Raw genomic sequence first — 18,669 nt, forward strand, 5'->3', positions numbered from 1 at the left:
TAGTGGGATATTTCACCACTTCAAATAGATCAAATTCTAGGTAGAAGACGTACCTACACAAAAATAAATAGAATACAGAATTAAAAATTCCAAAGTGGAAATTTAAAAAAATATAGATGTACAATTTGGATATTGCTTGGGCAATAAAATTATATACCCCATCCTTCGAATAATCCTAGTCCATGAAGAAGAATATCATGGCCATAAAATATTCAAGGGCACCATGTCTGTAGAAAAAAAAGAGAAGCGTATTTGGAGTGATATTCTACACCATCTGAAGTTTGAGAATAACAAGTTTAAGAGCAGATTCTTAGTGAAATCCATAATTTATTGTTTGACAGAGACATGAAATACTCCGAAAATTTACTTTGCCATTTGATCGTGGGCCCGGCAGCCGCTGTGCAGCACCAGATCGGCGAGGCTCTATCCCTTTCATCGTTGAACGCCAAACAGGGTAGCAGCAACTCCCATCTTTTGGTCTGACGCAGCCGGGGTTTGAACCACCAACCTCCCGGTTGTGAGACGGACGCTCTCCGGTCACCAGAATGACACTCCCCTTTCAAAGCTAAGCACACAGCTGCAACCTAACGATTTATTGAGATTTCATATTTCATTTATTCCACACTGACCATGATGGCATAAAGGGTTTCAAGATATTGCCTTTTAGAGATCTTGAAGCTGATCTGCAAAGGTTATGCTATAAAGGTCAGCAATGACTCAGGAAGGCTTTGGGGCTACTTCAGTTGGAATCAAGGTTGGCTGGAAGTAGGTTGATACTTCAAGGTTCTACACTGGACAAATGACAGCATATCTCCTGGCTGGGTTTCTGAACTTATTTGTTACAAACCACAATGAAGGAGTCTAATGATTTGTTTCAATGGCAATGCATTTTTTTAATGATATGATGGTTGATTTCTATTATGCTTCTTGATTTTATTCATTCTTTCAAATTTAATCTTATTTTACAGTTTTACAATTATATTCCATATCATTCGTCTGATTTATTCATTCAATCATTTCAATTTATTATCTTTTCATCCACTATTCCAAAGAAAGTCTAAATGAATTATGATCATGTCTTTTTCTTCACAATATCTTAGAGGTTTGATGTCATTTTCCCCATTTTTTGTAAGCAATACACCCACCTCCCCTTCTCCTCCCCTCCCCCCCTCTCTCTCATTTGTATTTTAGCACTCTTCTCTCTTTCCTTATGTAAACCTTCATTTAACAGATTGCCACATTCCACTGGAGGGTAGAAAGTGATACAGGTACTTCACTCAAGTTTTTCATTTTCTGAGTTGATCATTTCCGTGAGGTGGATTTCAGCAGATGCTATAAATCATCCTGAGGTCATTACAAAGATGTGCTTTCAAAAAACATTAATAGTCACAGCTCCAGGTGGGATTAGCTCCCTCAAAAATTAATGAAGCTCAATATTGATCCTAGTTAACAATGGTAAATAAATTGAATTAATACAATTTTCAAATGAAGGGCAGTTTAATTTAAGAAAGGTTAAAAGGCCAGAACTGTAGGCAATAGTCTGCAATGTATCTAATACATAACACACACTTATAAAACACACCTGCAAGTGCTGGAATTAAATGGAAAAATATAAGGTTTTATGTAAAATAATCCAATCACATCAATAATTCTATAACTTACAATTCATTATTCAGTTTTTCAACCATTCATATTTTTTCTCTTTGGTTGTTTCATTCTTGCAATAAAACTTGCAGTGCACCAAAGCAAATATCTCTACTGCTGTGTAATGAATGCAAAAAAAATACAAGTAGGACATATATATATCAATAACAAATATGGAATAGTGAAAATGGTTGTAGACCAAAAAAATAATGGTTGCAGAGATACTTAATATCAATCCATCTATCAGAGAGAATGAAAATAGGTATCTGTGTGTGACTATTATTAAGACAATTCCATGACAAAATATAATTCTATCCAATCAAATGTGATGATTATAGTAGTTTTTAACAGCATCTTGTAACTTACGATTGATAACAAGCTTTATGAAACAGGGTATACTGCTCACAAAGTTCTGCAAACTTGTAATACAGGTATGTGTTCAGAAAGTTTGACCAAAATACCAGTACAAACTTCCAAAACTTTTCTACCTCTGTGACACACATAACCATCTCTCTGTATATAAGCTGGTGTTTCTGAAGAGAATGAGCAAAACATATTGCTGTAGAGATAGCGATCATCCAATTCGCCGAGGGTGCCGGATATCAAATTTCCTCAGTGGAGCAAGTGTCTCTAACATTTCACCGCAAGGGGGCTTTTATCATTTCAAAATGTAAATGCATGACAACTTAATGGAGCTTAAAGGTGAAGAGTCTCAAATATATACTTACAAGATGGAATTTGCAGGAATTGAAGATGAAAATAAGGTTATGAGAAGTCTGAGGCTCAACTTTTAATGATAGTTCCTTTGCCTTAGTGGTTCACGAAAGTATATCATGAGTTGGAAGTATAATGAAACATGCCAGGAAGTTCACTCAGCAATATTAACAGCAGTCCCACCTATTCGGTTTATTGTCATTTTATATGGGCAGCAAAAAGGAAACTCATATTCAGTAATACCATGTTTTAATCATCAAACCAAATTCTAACTGAAAAACCTGACACTCAAAGAAATAATTTTGCCTGAAAAACTAAACAATTTTGTATGTAATGCTAGAATTCCACTGAGCCGGCACCAGTTGGTACCAGTTTGCACCAATGCAAAGCGGCCGTGGCGCCTAGTGTCACCAATAAGGTGCCTTTTTGCGTGCAGTGGCTCAAACTGCCCTCCAACTGGCACGTGGTATCGTGTAATGGCGAAAAAAATTCAAAACACACAACAGCGGCACAGATTGAATGTTCGAAATTTTTGTTGCACCAAATTCATTTTTAGGCACCATTACACATCACATACCAGTTGGGAGGCAGTTTGAACCACCGCACACCACTAGGCATGTTATTGGTGACACGAGGTGCCACGCCATTTTGCACTCGTAGTATAAACATTTCTAATCATTTGAAAATAACTATCATATTAACCACATAGCACTAATTTGCAACAAAGAAGTGCGACATGTCAAGAGCGAATCACCCTTATCCCTCATGTCTTTTTTATTCCTTCTATTAAAGTGGTTATATTCTATCTTTAGTTTTTTTTTAGAGAGGGGGGGGGGTGCTTAAAAGTTAAAATCATTTAATAGATGAGAAAATGATGAAAAGTGGCATTCTGTAACACTAAAATACCTTTATACATCTTAATTTGGTATATCAATCAGTTTTACAGCTCAATTACTCATGTTGTCTCTACACTGCCAGTGCAATAAGTACTTACAGCATTTATAGCACAGCATATTATACAGTACTTAACACACACCAACACTCTGATTGAACAACAAACAATCATGACAATGTCTGAAAACAATTTCCATCAGGGTTTAATTGTTTGAATAAATTTAGGCTTGGAAACCGAAATACTGATGCATGGCTCTAAGGCTTCTGCATCCTCCTCTTTATGTTACCGTAATTGACCAGACAAAATCAAATAAAAAGAGAGATATTCTCAAGCGATATTAAGATCGATGGTCTGAATGTCTAGAGACGGAGCTTTGGGAATCTGAATTCTAACCAAATCAATATTCTCCCGTTCTCAATGTCCGGAGGAGGTTGTAATGGGCGAACGTAATGTCTTTAACGCTCGAGAAATATCCCAGATAATTACACCCCATCGGCTATTTTGCCAAGTTTATCTTGCTAGACATGGAATTACCAAAAAAAAGAATATACATGTAGTGTGAAAACAATCTCTGTTTTTTCAGGTTTCATCATTAAGTATCGCCTATAACTACAATCATAGTTATGTTAGATTTTGAATGGTGTTATTGAATGTATTTCCCAAATGCTAAATATCTTTTGAAGTAGTTTGTCAAGTGTTAAAAGCTTGTCACGTCTTAATTGTCCCTATCAACATATAATACATGTATGGCCACTGTTACTCATTAATGCAAGCAAGTATAAACAAAATTGTGTATTTAACATCTAGTGCAGTATTCATTTAATATGTATTATTCTACATCAAATATAACATATCTTGTTGTGGGTTTTGCCCCTTTCCTCCTTCCAATTTCTTGATATCATGAAGTCAGTATAGTGGAAGATAGACTGGTACTGGTTATATGGCGATGTGTGGTTTCAGCAGGTAAAGGTATTAATGAGAGCATGGGCAAGTAAAGGATTGGTCAGGGTTAAACTTTTCCTTTTGGAGCTCCTCAGATTTCTGTAAATTTGACTTGAAAGAGTTTATGGAAGTGCTCTTCACAAGGGAGGCCTTCCAAGAAGCTCACAAATTCCGGTCCATGGTAAAAACCTCTTTGCTCGTATATATCTAAAAAAAATTCCTTATAAGATATTAGAATGATCTATAAAAAGTACACAAATCATTTAGTGGCTTGGATTTTTCCAAAGTTTTACAATGCAAGCTTTGGGAAGAGAGAAAGAAAGCACACACATCATAAAATTTACCAAATGCTTTTCTTTTTTATAGAGATGAATATTGCAAAAAATATGACACAACATCAATATGAATCTCATATCTCCTACCATCAAAACAAAAAACATATTGTGTTCCCATGGAACCTAAACATCAGAGCCAGGGAAACTGGCAGTTATTACATATTTCCCTCCAAAAGATAAGAGATGCCCCCTCATAAAGTTTCAATATTCTGCAATTTGTTTACTCAGGAAGATATGAAATAATATTTGTGGCCGCTTTATTTTCCATGTTGTCAAAGCTTTCATTTTGACCTGCTACAGATATTTCCAATATCTGAGAGCATACTTGTACCTGCTGCAATATTGAACAAAGACAAACTTAGTATCTGTAGATCAAAACGATTCAATCGAATATTCAGAGTTGGCAACACAGTTCCCGTACATGATTTTGACCAAATTGTCCCATGTTGGGGGTAATGGAAGCTAACATGGGAGGGTCTTCTGCAAATCACTAAAAGCCCAACTTCTTGGAGATGTGATAATTGAACGGTATAAAATTAACATGCATTCATACATAATGTCTACAATCTTAATATGCTTTTCAAACAAAAAGACAAAGCACTGTCCATTTTGTAGCATATAGCTTTTATCAAGAGACCATGCACACTTGACCAAAGCTAACTAGTGGGTACCTATTTACCATTTACTTAAATACAATATTCTTTGTGAAGAACGAATACCACATGATGGTTTACAAACAATCCCATTGTAAATTTCAAAGGGAATTTATTAATCTCATAAGAAATTAGAATTCAAAAGAAATTTGAAAATGTTAATAGACACAAGTTTCATGTTTTGAAACAATCATTCAGGATTTCAAATGCCATTGACATAAATTGCTAAAAGTGCATCAATATCCAATACCAAAAAAATTGCTAAAAAGACATCAATATCCAATACCATTAATATTAAACAAAACTTATTACAAGACCATATCCAAAAAGGGGCACCTCTAAAAAGCTCAACTTTTTCGTGTTTTAAGACAAAGATGTTTTATGCTTTCTAGGAGAGGAAAGAAAGTCAGCAATATCCTAACAAGCTTTGCAGTTTGCAGAGTACATGATACATTTGCCTGTAATAATGCTTCACTTGCACGCAAGCACCTCATTTCTGCCCATTAGCCGATTAAGATAAAAGTTTTTGCCGCCAAGCCTCTGTGAAAACATAAAACGTAATTGGTGAACGTTAGCCGAGTTGTGTTGATTGCAACACATGATTGATCAAGCGTATGGGACACAGTACTGATTATGGTGTGTTCATCGTCCACTGTTAGTCATGCCGCTGTATGCTCACAAGGAACACGGTATAACATGTGCACTATTTAATTTTTTTATGCCAATGAAACAAAAGCCCTATTATTTTTTATCTATAAAATCAAATCCAATACTATTGAGAAGCATGCAGACATATTACAGCATTGCCTAAATTTTGGAAACATCCCCCATATTGTTATTCATATAGTTTACCGTAAAAGATCTGAAAACAAACTGAGTTTCCTTTCACATGGGAAAGGAAGCCAGCTCCACTTTTCCGCTAAACTGACTACAGTAAATTTGAATTTGAAATGAGAGAAAATTCAAACAACACCTATGGGCTCTGGCCACATCATTACAAAAATGTAAACTTAAGCTTACTAAGTAGACTTGAGGGCAAGAAATACTCTAAAAGTTTTTATAAATGTCTTCAAAATGATTCATTTATTATGCGATTCACTGATTAGGAGTAGAAGCTTTACTGAATCGAAGATGCATTGCTAATGCAAAGTTCTCCATTTCAACGATAAAGTAGCTCAGTTAAAAGTACATAACCTGATCTTTATAGATTACCAAGCAAAATGACAATTTAAAAAAAAAATATTCAGGTCAAATATTCCTTGACGTTCCTTGATCTCCTTAAAGGTCAATGATGTGGAATTCATCGCTGATAAAAACAACAAATAATGCATGCACAATAATACAGAGTAATGACTTGGTTTCTTGGCATGGATGGCGACTTAGCCCTGGTCATGGGTAATTCAATTTGCCTCAAGATGGATAACTCATGTCTGAGCTGAATATATCATGTGCTCAACCCAGAGCAACAAGGACATTTTAATAGACATGTGCAGAGAAAAGAGATCCTTCTGCATCTAAATCATATCACATCAGCAAATCTGAAGTGCATTTTGGAAAAACAATATTGAATATTCTGCAATGCCAATCCACTGCTTGGCTAGAACATAAAGAAACATAAACAAACTGTACTTTCACGAATCCAGAATATACAGGAATCGGTTGGAAATTTTTTTAAATATGATTTTCTTTGAGAGACCGCAGAAGAAAGCAATGGCAAAGGGAGATTAGATAGAAGTTAAATGGACAAACAAGATGAAGGAAAGGAAGAGAAGAGGGGTAAAATAAGAAGAAAAAGTAGAAAGAGGACAAACAGGATGTGGAGGAGAAGTATATGTATAGCTTTAGCAGGGGGAATGAGGAGAAGATGAAATAATAGTAGGAAAAAGAAGAAAGGGGAAGAGGGGGAAGGGGAAAAGGAGGAGGGGAAGAAGAAGTAAAAGAAGAAAAAGATGAATAAGAAGGAGAACAAGCAGGAAGAGGGAAAGGAAGAAGAATAACAATAAGAAGAAACAGAAGAAGAAGAAGACAAGATAAGTGGAAGAAGGAGAAAAAGAAGAAGAGAAGATAAGTGGAAGAAGAAGAAAAATAAGAAGAGAAGAAGTGGGAGAGGAAGAGGTAGAAAAAAAAGAAGAATAAGAGAAAAAGTAAGGAGGAGAAGAAGAATTAGAAGTGGAAGATGAAGAAGGAGGAGGAGAAGAAGAAGAAGACAATGATAATGGAGGACAAGAAGAAAAATAATCAGAAGAAGTGGAAGAGAAAGAGGAAGGAAGAGAAGTAGAAGAAGTGGAGGAGGATAAGAAGAAGTTGAAGAGGAAGAAGAAGAGAAAGAAGGAGGAAGAGGAGGAGGTAGAAGGAGAAGGGGAAGTAATGGGAGAAACGAAAAGAGAAGTTCACATCTACCTTAGATGTTAAACATCCATGAAAAAGGGATATGATTTTAATGCAAGATGGTGAACAGGGGCAACAGGAGAAAAATGCAAATGCACATTCTTACCCCCCCCCCCCATTAACTACACCCCTATAAACCTGAGTACTGCACTGTATCTATTTAGTCCTTTGTCGATGACACATTTTGGCCAGATCTGCATTCACATCATCAAAGTGTATTAACCCCTAATAACTATACTCTCACCACTTGACTATGAGAGGATCTCATACATTCATGAAGGGAGATTTAATAAAAGTTTGATGGTGGGGGGGGGTCTGTAAACTTCATTACATGGGAGGGATCAGTTTAGTTCATTACAAAGAGATCTCTTCAGTGACTAGACAGGATGGCAATTATTCAACCGACTGAATGGATAGGACATGACTACTACCACTATGTACTCAGGCCAGGGTTATTATATTTGCATGTACAGAGAAGAAGAACCTTATTACCCCTCATCTCAAACCACCATATTGCAGGACATTGCTTGTAATTTGTTCAATGAAATCATTACAAAATACATTTAGACCATCTCGATTATTGATAATTATTCCAAAATTAATTCCATGTTTGACGCAATGAAGTATCGAGAACTTAATCAGAACTAATCATTAATATTCATGCATCTGAATGATACACTTCTCGGCAATGATTAAATAACAAGGTATTGAATCCAGAATTCTCGTGTTCTAGTACCCAAGCATTATCAACCCCAGGTTAATTTTTCTCTCATTACCGCCGAAATCACTTATGGAAGCGATCGCGCCAATTGCTACTTGCATATATTCCTGTGAAAGTCAATATCCTTTTTCCTCCATGATCGGGTGGTTAAGCTCCCCTGGCGGGTTAATATCACCCCGATCACATTATGTGTGCTGATTAGTTGTGGGATTATGGGGCAGCCCAATCCGCTAAAGTGCCCCCACATTACACATTCAAAATAGACATTTCTCTACATAGAGGAGAGTGGGAGTAAGAAGAGAGGAAGGAAGAGGGAGAAAGAGAGAGAGTAAGGGAAAATGAGCATGTGAGAGACAGAAAGAGAGAATTGGAATAGAGATGAGAAAGCAGGAGAAAGAAAACATGTCATTTTTAATGCAGCCCACATTTCATCAGCTGAGATTCAGAAGGACATCGATCCACTGGTATGTCACATGAGCTAACATCCTTCTGTCTCTGAGATTAGAGTTTTCCGTGCTCGAGGAATCATCAAGGGTAGTTACTCCGGGAGGTTAAAATTACTCAAATTACACGACTGAAATTGCAGGATAATAGGATAGGGGAGATTTCATCTGTACTGCTCTCAGGAGAAATTTAATACCGGAAGAAAAAGATTTGGAAAATGGATGTTTATCCGTTTTAATCTGCTAAAGGGATTGCGTTGATTTCTCTTACGCTACTTGCTGGAGACATGTTCATGGCAGAGGTATCGGTAGTACATACATGAAAAGGTAATGGTTGAAAAAATTTCTGAATCTATATACCTTTTACAGATCTCATTTAGAATGATGCCTCTGTATCATGTCATACAAAAATAATTAAAATTTTGATAGAATTTGAAATAATCCAGAATCCTTTCACCATTCATGACGCATATCGATGATCCTAATCAAAATCGTTGAATTCTTACTTGTTTCAATTCCCACACCCTTGGAACCTTTCCCTTATTTAATGTTCACATCTCCTCCTACCTCTCATCCTTTTTCCACGATCACACCCTTTCAAACATATTACCATGGTCCTATGTTCACACTTTCTGACCCTTCATCCTTATCCAATGCTCACATCCATCAGACCCCTTACTCTTATTCGATGCTCCACCCCTTCTAGCTCCTACCTTCCTCCATTTATCACTTCACATTAGTTCACAAACTCTCTCCCTCTCTCTCTATCTCTTATTTAATAATGCCCACACCCCTGATATTTCTTACAACTATCCATTGCTCACATCCCTCCCCGCCTACCACTCACCCTGGTTCAATGCTCACTGCCCTCAGAATACTTACCCTCATCAATTACTCACCACCCCCCATCCCTTGCCTTTATTACATTCTCACCCCTACAATACCTCTTACCCCTTTGCTCACCCACACCAACCAATACCTCACTTTTATTTAATGCTCACACCCTTCAAACCACTTTCCCTTATCCCACATCCCTTCAATCACTCCCCTTTATTCAGTGCCACACACCTCACATCCCTCCAACCCTTCATACCAACACCCCTCAACCTCCAACCCTTATCAAATCCTCACACCCCTCAGACTACTGTCCTTTATTCAATGGTCAAACCCTTCCAACCTCTTACCCATACCCAGTGTTCCTCTCCTTCAAAACAGACACCCTCTTCTGATGATCATACCCCTCATGTCTCTTGTCAATGCCCACCCCCCCCCCCTCCTCCTCCAAACTCTTCCACCAACCTCTCATCCCCCTTCCACTCTCTACATTATTCCATCCGATGTCCATTAAACCAGACAGCATTCAGAGGTGGTAAGTCATCCATGAAACTGCAGCAAACAATCGTCAGGCTTTGGTTTTAATTAAAATCTGCCAGACTTCCCTGACAATGGGAGCATGCACAATGCAAATGTTTTTTCTTCATGCTCTCAATATCCTCTCTCTGTCTTGGTACCATGCCCGATGAAGATGTCTTCTCTTTCGCTATCAAAACAGAGTGAAAAATCATCCGCACTGCTCTAGGCAATTATTACAAACCCCAGACTATCTCTTCAGGGTTTTTTAAAGGGCAGTCCAACCTTTTTTAATCACTTGACTTATACAGAAGCAGAATACTTAAAGAGAAACTGACCAATAAAATGGAATAAATTTGGCGAGTAATAAGGAGTTACAGATGCAAGAACAATGGATACATGCAAATCTCAAATTGGCAATTTGTTCTGTAGCTATATGATGCACATTAATCGTGGGATTACTCTCATTTGTCATCTGCCAAAAAAGGTTAGAGACATTTCTTTTTGTCCGGCGGCTTCTGCAGTGACTATTAACTGCATATTTAAACTAAAGACGACATATGATTGTTAGTCCTCCAAACGATCAACTAGTCCCCAAATCAGTATTTCATGGGAATGACATTTTCAACCACTTTGCATTTTGAAATAAAGTACTCTAGCACTTCATAACAAACACATATTAGTAAACTAGTAAATTAGTTAACTCCTTAATCACTAGTTCAATATATTAAAATTTAGTTACCGTTCTGTTTCCATCATACAGTTGTTTTTTTTTTAATCGATAGAAGCAATTTATTTCCCTTTCATGAAAGACAAAATGAGCTGAACTGCCTTTTCTTTGCATGGACACTAAATCATATTCTTGTCATAGATATATTGAAACTTAAGTACATCAGACTATTAGTATCAATATATGTTGGTTCCACTTAAGGTATATGTCCTTGTTTCAGAAGCCTTCTCAAATCTTGTTGCTAGAGACTTGGCCAAAGCTTCAATAAAAAAGTATATTTAGTTAACATTTAAATGAGCATGTTTACCCTTTCTGTGTACTTTCTGAGTAAAACATACTACTGTGAGTCAAAAAAAATCTTGGCATGAATAAAAATATGTTATGAATGCATAATTATTATATGTCGCCTGAAAGAGTATCTTCTCCCAATTATTTGATACCATATTTATGTGGTATGTCTTCACACTTCGATAATCAGTGAGCATTCTTTGTAGTGGTGTAAATTTTGATTTGTGCCAAAGTTAGACATGACTGCAATGAACGAATCCTGATGCCAATGACATCATAATCCTACAGGAGTTTGAATAGCAAACATATTTGCAAATTTCTTTTTTCAATGAAATTTAATTGAAAATTGATACTGAAAAGTGTTTATTAAACAACTATAATGCAAATTATTTGAAATGGTGTTGTGAAATGGATTTTAATCCAGCCTGTGTAGGATTATAACATCTCAATTCATTCACTGCAGTCATGCCTTACTTTGGCGCAATCAAAATTTACATCACTGCAAAGAATACTTCCTGGGGCCTGTTTCCTAAAGGATTTGCAACTTTGGTGACTTTGCCATAATGGTAACTACCATGGTAACAGGGTTCAGCAGCAATCAGAATCAAGGTTGCCATTATAGTTGCCAAAATGGCAAAGTTACATCAGTTGCAAGTCCTTTATGAAATGGACCCATGATCATCCAACCATTAACGCATACCACATAAATATGGTATCAAGCCATTTCGGAGAACAAACTCTTTCAGGCCATACATAATCATTATGTGTTCATGGCATATTCTTTCCTTACATTTGGGATTTGTCAGGTGTCAGGATTTTTTTTACTCGCACAGTATTTTTAATTGCAGAAAACTTGTGATACTCACTTGTCCATGAAGTATTGACACAGCTCATAAAATGTGAGATGACCAGGACAAGAGCATGACCAGACATCAAGGCTATATACATCTATAAGAAAACAACGTATAGATAAATAAGTGGATTAGATTTGGATGCTCAGTTGATTTGACAGCTTGTCTCTCTATGATACTTATATAGTCATCATTGTTCATGCATTACAAGCTGAAAGTTAACACTTTGAACCTGGAATTATGAGGGGCACATGTGACATACACCCTGAATTATTTGCACATAAATGACTTCTTGACCACATTCACACAATCCCCCATGATTCGAGACCCAACGGCACCTTCCCCCCGCTAGTACCCGGACCGAGCCTGCTGAAGTTGTTTGGCTTCTCGTAGACCTAGTCTACAATCAGAAATATCAAATTTAGTGTCTGTTTTGGGCTCAAAATAACTGTTTTCACCAAAGTCAGATATACCAATTGCTTCCCCATAGTAAGCACGTGACTCGCCGCATATTACACCGTGTGTTACCGCACATAAGACACGAGCAACCACAAAAAAGTGGCATATTTTGGCCATTTTTTAAGTTAAATCCTTCCGAAATCATTGCCGATATTGACTGAAATTATTGACTAAATATATTCCTACACGTACTAGAAAGATGACGTCATTTTAGAAGATCACCTGACATTTCGAATCCATGCTTTTGAAGTCACATGGCTGTAGGCTGGTATCCAGGCCTTTTCGGGTATTTGCGCGTCGGGTTCAAAGGGTTAAATACTTGTTGCATACATAGATATTGCTGAATTCACCATTTATATTCTATGCAAATATATTTTTACCAATATAGAAATACGGAGTGTTTCACAAGAAAAAATTATTTGCCTTTCCGTCATTTAGGGAAAACTGGCAGGTACTATTTTGCAATTCCTCTGAAATCACCGGTCTATAGAATGGATTAAAGTGGATTAAATAGCAGTTACCTGCTCCAATCATGATATCATATTTTCACTATAGTGTTTTCTTATGTCAGTGGATGAAAATATTAATGTGTCAAAATGAAAAAGTTCATTGTCAATCCCTTGCTGTTTCCTTTCTTCATACTAAATCATTTTTGCATCTTCTCTTATTACTTCTATGCTCTGAATTTATTTTGATGTTCGTGTTCTATATTAATGCTACTGTTGCTGTTTTATATATGTATTTTTTATGTATGTTTAAATTGAATATACAGAAATATTAAAATTGATATTTTTCCCCAGTTTTCTCTCATTTTCTTCCGTGCCCACTATTCCTTTGACAAAAATACACTCTCGACCTATGCCTCTCCTACACACATATTCAATGCACCTGTTCAGCTCACCTTAAGGGCCATGAAATAAGTCGCACACTTGGCTCATTTATGGAATACAATACAAAGCATTTTATATCCCTCTTTCACTGCTTCTCTGCTATATTCTTAAACTTTTAGTTAGCCATAGGATCAATACCCAGCTGCCATATAATATGGCTTTGATTAATGCATTAGTGTGCTTCCCTCCAGGCAATAAGAACAAACTACCATGCCGCAGTGTTTGCCTCAATAACTTTGAAATAGATTCTTTAACACAAGGATCTTCTGCATGATACACTGGAATAAAATTGATTCTATTTACTTATCTTCTCTCATATTTAAGAAACTGTTTACTGATTTCTTTTTTCTTTCTTTTCATCCCTTTCTCTCACTTTCTCTTCTCAACCCCTCCTCTTCGACTCCAATATGTCTATGTGTACATGTGTTTTTCTCACTCTTTCTCTCCAAGGGTGTAGACAGGGGGGTGCACTGGGTGCAGCCTCCCGCTGAGGTCGAGGAGTTATGACACTGGCAAGTAAAACAAAATTTGTACCCCTTCTTCTGCTTTAAACAGCTGATATTCCAAACTCAAGTTCCACCTCCCCAACATGTGCACCCCCATGCCACTTTAGTTCTACCTCCCAAGGATGTGCACCCCCCCCCCCATTCTCAAACCAGCATTCATCCTTGCTCCCTTTTATCCTCTCCATCCCTGTCTCTTTATCAAGAGAGAATTTCTGTTGTAAATATCATAACAAAAATTATTTATACCCAGATTCAAGACAATGTGCATTGCGCAGGTTTTACAATCAGTTGGAAATACCAGCTGGAATTCTCAAGACTGATGTCTACATGTAAATCCAGGTCTGTATGATTGATAGCTCCTTCTGTTCTTTTTTTTTCTTCAAAAAGTAGGGAAAAACTCTCAAATGAAAAACATGAAGATGTGATTTAAGCTATAGATGCAATGATTGATAACTCCATAGTGCTGTACCAGGACACCCCCTCCCCTTTCCTGGGGGCTATTTCTCTGCATTTTATGTAATTTATAAGCACGCTTAATCACCATTCACATATAATTTGTAAAACATAACCTCATTAACATCTACTGCTTAACACATCAAACCACCATTTGCAAACATTCAAGAAGATAATGGCTTAAAATAACATTTTAATCTATGAAAGGGGAAGGCATTTTCCATTATTACTATTACTTAAAGCATTGTCAAGAATATATTAATATGCCTTTGAAGGATTATTTTGGGACTTACAATTTTCAGACACTGAAAGATTACAAAACATAATTTCCTTGTGAGGAGGCGACACAACGTTTGCTCTGGTCTCAATATATCAGCGGGTATTAGAGTTTGGATTGTAATAGAGTCTTTGGTTCAGAATAAAGTTATGATAAGGATTAGGTTTTATTTAGTTTTGGAGGTTAGGTTTTATGTTTGGCTTACTAGTAATGTGCAGATTTTCTATCCAAGCAATGGTCGTTGAAGCAAATGTCATGGAACCAAAATTAAAGCCTAATTTACTGGAATTACCAGGATATGTTTCTTTATCCTAAAAAGTAAACTTTCATACTTGAATTTCAGAATTTTATTGAAACAGGGTTTACACTAATCCAAGAGCACCAAGGCTTAGGCTGTGTGGGCCTTTTTGATTGATCTCAAAGCCTCTCTTATTGACGTTGGGACAATTTTGTGTCCTTTCTAATCCATCCTGTTTGAGCTATTAGACAGTAATTTGCCCAGACAGAAAAAATGGCCTTGCTCTAAAAATAGAGAAATGTATGGCCTTTTATATTCTTGGTTTCAGTATGTAGTGTACAATAGTTTCTTTCTTTCTCCCTTTGTGCCTGAGCACATAGTATGATATATATTCTACATATCAGTGGTAGATATGAATGTAATTCATATTCTACTATATAAAACAATAACAAACATAGATCAACTTTTTTAATGTTATCTTTATTAGATGTGAACAGTTTTTTTTACTGTGGAAGAAAAAAAGACCTTGAAATTTGTCTTGTGATTTTGTGTGTGTGTGTAAATAAGACTATCAACAATCACTCCTGGCCCCGTCTTACAAAGAGTTGCGATTGATCCAATTAAACGCAACTATGGAAAGCGAGCAAACTGAACATATAAAATGCATGTTTATTTTTTTTATCTAGATATGAATGTATATCCATAAATTAATTGATTTCTTGACAAATGGGTGTAATCCTCTTTGTTTACAAGACATTTTGCAAATTTCCTGTATAAAAAATTATGACACTGATTGGTTTCCATAGTTACTAATGACTGGATCAATTGTAACTCTTTGTAAGATGGAGCCCAGATAGGGCTCCATGTACAACAGGCAAAAGACCATCAAAGAAAGAATGTGAATTTTGGAGAACTGCAGAAAGACATCCCTTGAGCAACAAATATAATAGGAAGTCTATACGACTCTTGCTTTTCTTTGTCACTCTGTTTTTCCTCTCTCCCTCTATCTTTCTCACCCCTCCCCTCTCCTCTTTTCTCTTTCTATCTCCATAATATCCTAGTTTTCTCTGTTATCTCTACCACAGTCTGTTTGTACCTTTCTTTCTTTGCTTTCATAATCTGCAATATAACCATCTGGAATGGATACTTCATGTAATCTGACTCTAGAATTGTTTAACTTTATGACTTCAAAACATTTCTATTTACACCCATCCAGTTGTATCAATTACAATGGAAACAAGAACACTAATGCTCTACCAATATTTACTCTGCTGTCTTAAGTGGACAAACAGCAATTATACTTCCATAAATGAAGTCATGTGCACAAACATCACCATGTCTATCCTCTAACTTCATCTATGCATCCTCCATTTTTTTTCATGTCATAGGAAAACATCATCTGAGGAAATATTTGTATAAGAAAAGCAGCATCGTTAAGCAAACAAACTGAGATAGATGTGGCACACACTGTGTGCTTTATGTGTAATGGAGAAGGGGAGGGAGACACATAGACTGAGGGCATATATATTCAAATCAATAAAATTCTGACTAAATCTTCTTGCAAGTCCATCATACATTCAGTGCCTGTCAATACCCAGATCCAAGAATGACATGTTTGTCAATTTTTATGACCACATATAACCACGTGCATAATTTCAATGTCTGTGGATCTTTATGAGTACATTTTAAACTTTTTTTAAAAAACAAAACCACATGTAAAGATAATAGGGCATTACATTTTTTAAAATTTTCAATTCAAGACATTTACACTCCCAACTTTGGTAACTCACATTAAAGAAGTTCATACAAGGGGGGAACTTATGAATAGGGGGTAATAATATATCTGTAGAGCGCTTAGACATGTCGTTCCGATGTATTAAGCGCTATATAAAAACGGATTATTATTATTATGAAAATAAATTCTAATTCAAATAATCCAACTTCCGATTTCTATCACAACAATTAAAAGATACTAAAATGCATCACTGCGGGAATGGAATATTACCCGAGAACAACTGGAAGAAATATTCTTACGCATGCATGTAAATGAAAGAATCCAAGGATCGATAAGAGTTGAATTAAAGGCCTGCTTCAGAACAACTCAAGAGTGAATGGCTGAAATTTGACCTAATTTGGTTCTGAAAGGCAGCGTTACTAAGAAATGCTTAGTTCAGGTGAGATGGTAATTGGGGAGCAAATTTGGTTTGAAGTAAAAGGGCAGGGCCTTGTTTCATAAAGACCTGTGTTTGTAGTAACTTATGATTACCATGGAAAGTATGGTTTTGATTGGCTGCTGAATCCTGCTATCATTGGTAGTTACCATAATAGCAAAATCATCACAATTTATGTTGTTTATGAAACAGGACCCGGTTTGATTGGTTCAGAGTAATGCTGTCATCCAACAATAAAAGAGGCTACGCAGCAGTATAACTGTCAGTACTGAATTGCTGCTGTTGTTTTGATGGAAAAATTTGTTTATTAGATTTATCCTTTAATGGCATATTGTTTCTCCTGAATAGTAAACTATATCCATGTACCTGTTATTTTACAAGTAAATGTCATATCAAATTTCCCTCATCTGCTAGATCTTAGATGTTTAGTATATAAAATTTTGTATTGTATCTAATTTCATTATTTGCAGACTAATACTTTTTACAGAATGATGAATAAATTTACTGAACTGGGGCCCGTTGCAGAAAGAGTTGCGTTTAAACGCAAGTCAAAAAATCAATTGCAAGTCAGAAATGCGCGCTGTTGATTGGTTGAAAATCAAGTTGCGCATGATTTTTAGAGTTGCGTTTGATTGCAACTCTTTCTGCAACGGGCCCCTGAAATCATCTAACTGCAATAACTTGACTGCAAGGACAGCTTCCTCTTATAAATAAGCATGTTGATGTCCAAACCTTGCTCTTCAACTAAACAATTCTACCTCCCCCCCCCCCAAAAAAAAAAAGACTATAGGCTTTGTTATTCTTGCAAGCCAGGCCACATAAAATTGCATCACTTGCACCTTATTCCTCCAAGCCATTCTAGAAACATCTGCCCCCCAGAGCTGGCGAAGGAAATTACCAACACATTCCTCCAAGATGAGGCAAAGGATAACAGCCTCGGATAGCATTAGCTTGATTGCAGTAGTCCCAGCAGAATATTTATGATGAAAGGTGTTTATAGAAGTCATGATAAGCTACAAAATAACACTGTAAATCACTCCGATGAGATTTAATAATCAGGCCAGCTGCTCAGTTAGGAGCTGTTAGGTGTCATTTCTTCATCAGAGCAGGGCCATGTACATCCAACATGATTCAAGAGCGTGGCTGAAACATCACCAATTGGGGAAGTTTAATATATTTATACAGACACTTATAAATGAGATTAGAGTTTTTTCATATTCATCAGATGGAGACTATTTTGCATGTTACATGGGCAATACCAAACAGTATGCTTACTAAAAGGTTTAGGCCTTGATATAAAATTGTTATAGATATAAAAGTATTGAAGCTCAAGGATAATAAAATGAGAATATAAAAAGAAAGAATTAACCAGAATTTCATTCACCACCTGTAAGTCCATTTGATAAAGTATGTTAAATTCTTTTAAAAACAATTTCGATCACAATTTACGAAGAGTGCCGGCTAACTTGGCACTTTGGACAACTGAAAAATGGTGTGCCCAGTTGTCCAATATAAGATCGCTATGTGGTTGACAAATATTTGTATTGAATGCAAATTAATTGCAATGTCTTCTACTATTATTTTAGTTTGTATGTTTCTTTAAGTATCAACCTTACCATAAGATTAGGATTAGGGTTAGGATCTGGGCAAGGATTAGGGTTAGTGTAAGGAACATACTTAGGGTAAGGATTATGCTTGGGGTTGGGATTTGGTTCAGGGTT

The 18,669-nt window shown here is 36.3% G+C and overlaps 1 protein-coding gene across 1 annotated transcript in view; it reads right to left on the reverse strand.

Moving 5' to 3' along the window:
* LOC121407777 (palmitoyltransferase ZDHHC3-like) overlaps positions 1 to 18,669 on the reverse strand; it is an 83,129-nt gene that overhangs the window by 18,830 nt on the left and 45,630 nt on the right. Inside the window, exon 6 of the mRNA XM_041598973.1 lies at positions 11,970 to 12,051. Coding sequence (XP_041454907.1) covers positions 11,970 to 12,051 — 82 coding nt within the window. The remainder of the gene's footprint in view (positions 1 to 11,969; positions 12,052 to 18,669) is intronic.

The sequence above is a fragment of the Lytechinus variegatus genome, chromosome 2 (genome assembly GCF_018143015.1).
Source record: "Lytechinus variegatus isolate NC3 chromosome 2, Lvar_3.0, whole genome shotgun sequence".
Taxonomy (NCBI): domain Eukaryota; kingdom Metazoa; phylum Echinodermata; class Echinoidea; order Temnopleuroida; family Toxopneustidae; genus Lytechinus; species Lytechinus variegatus.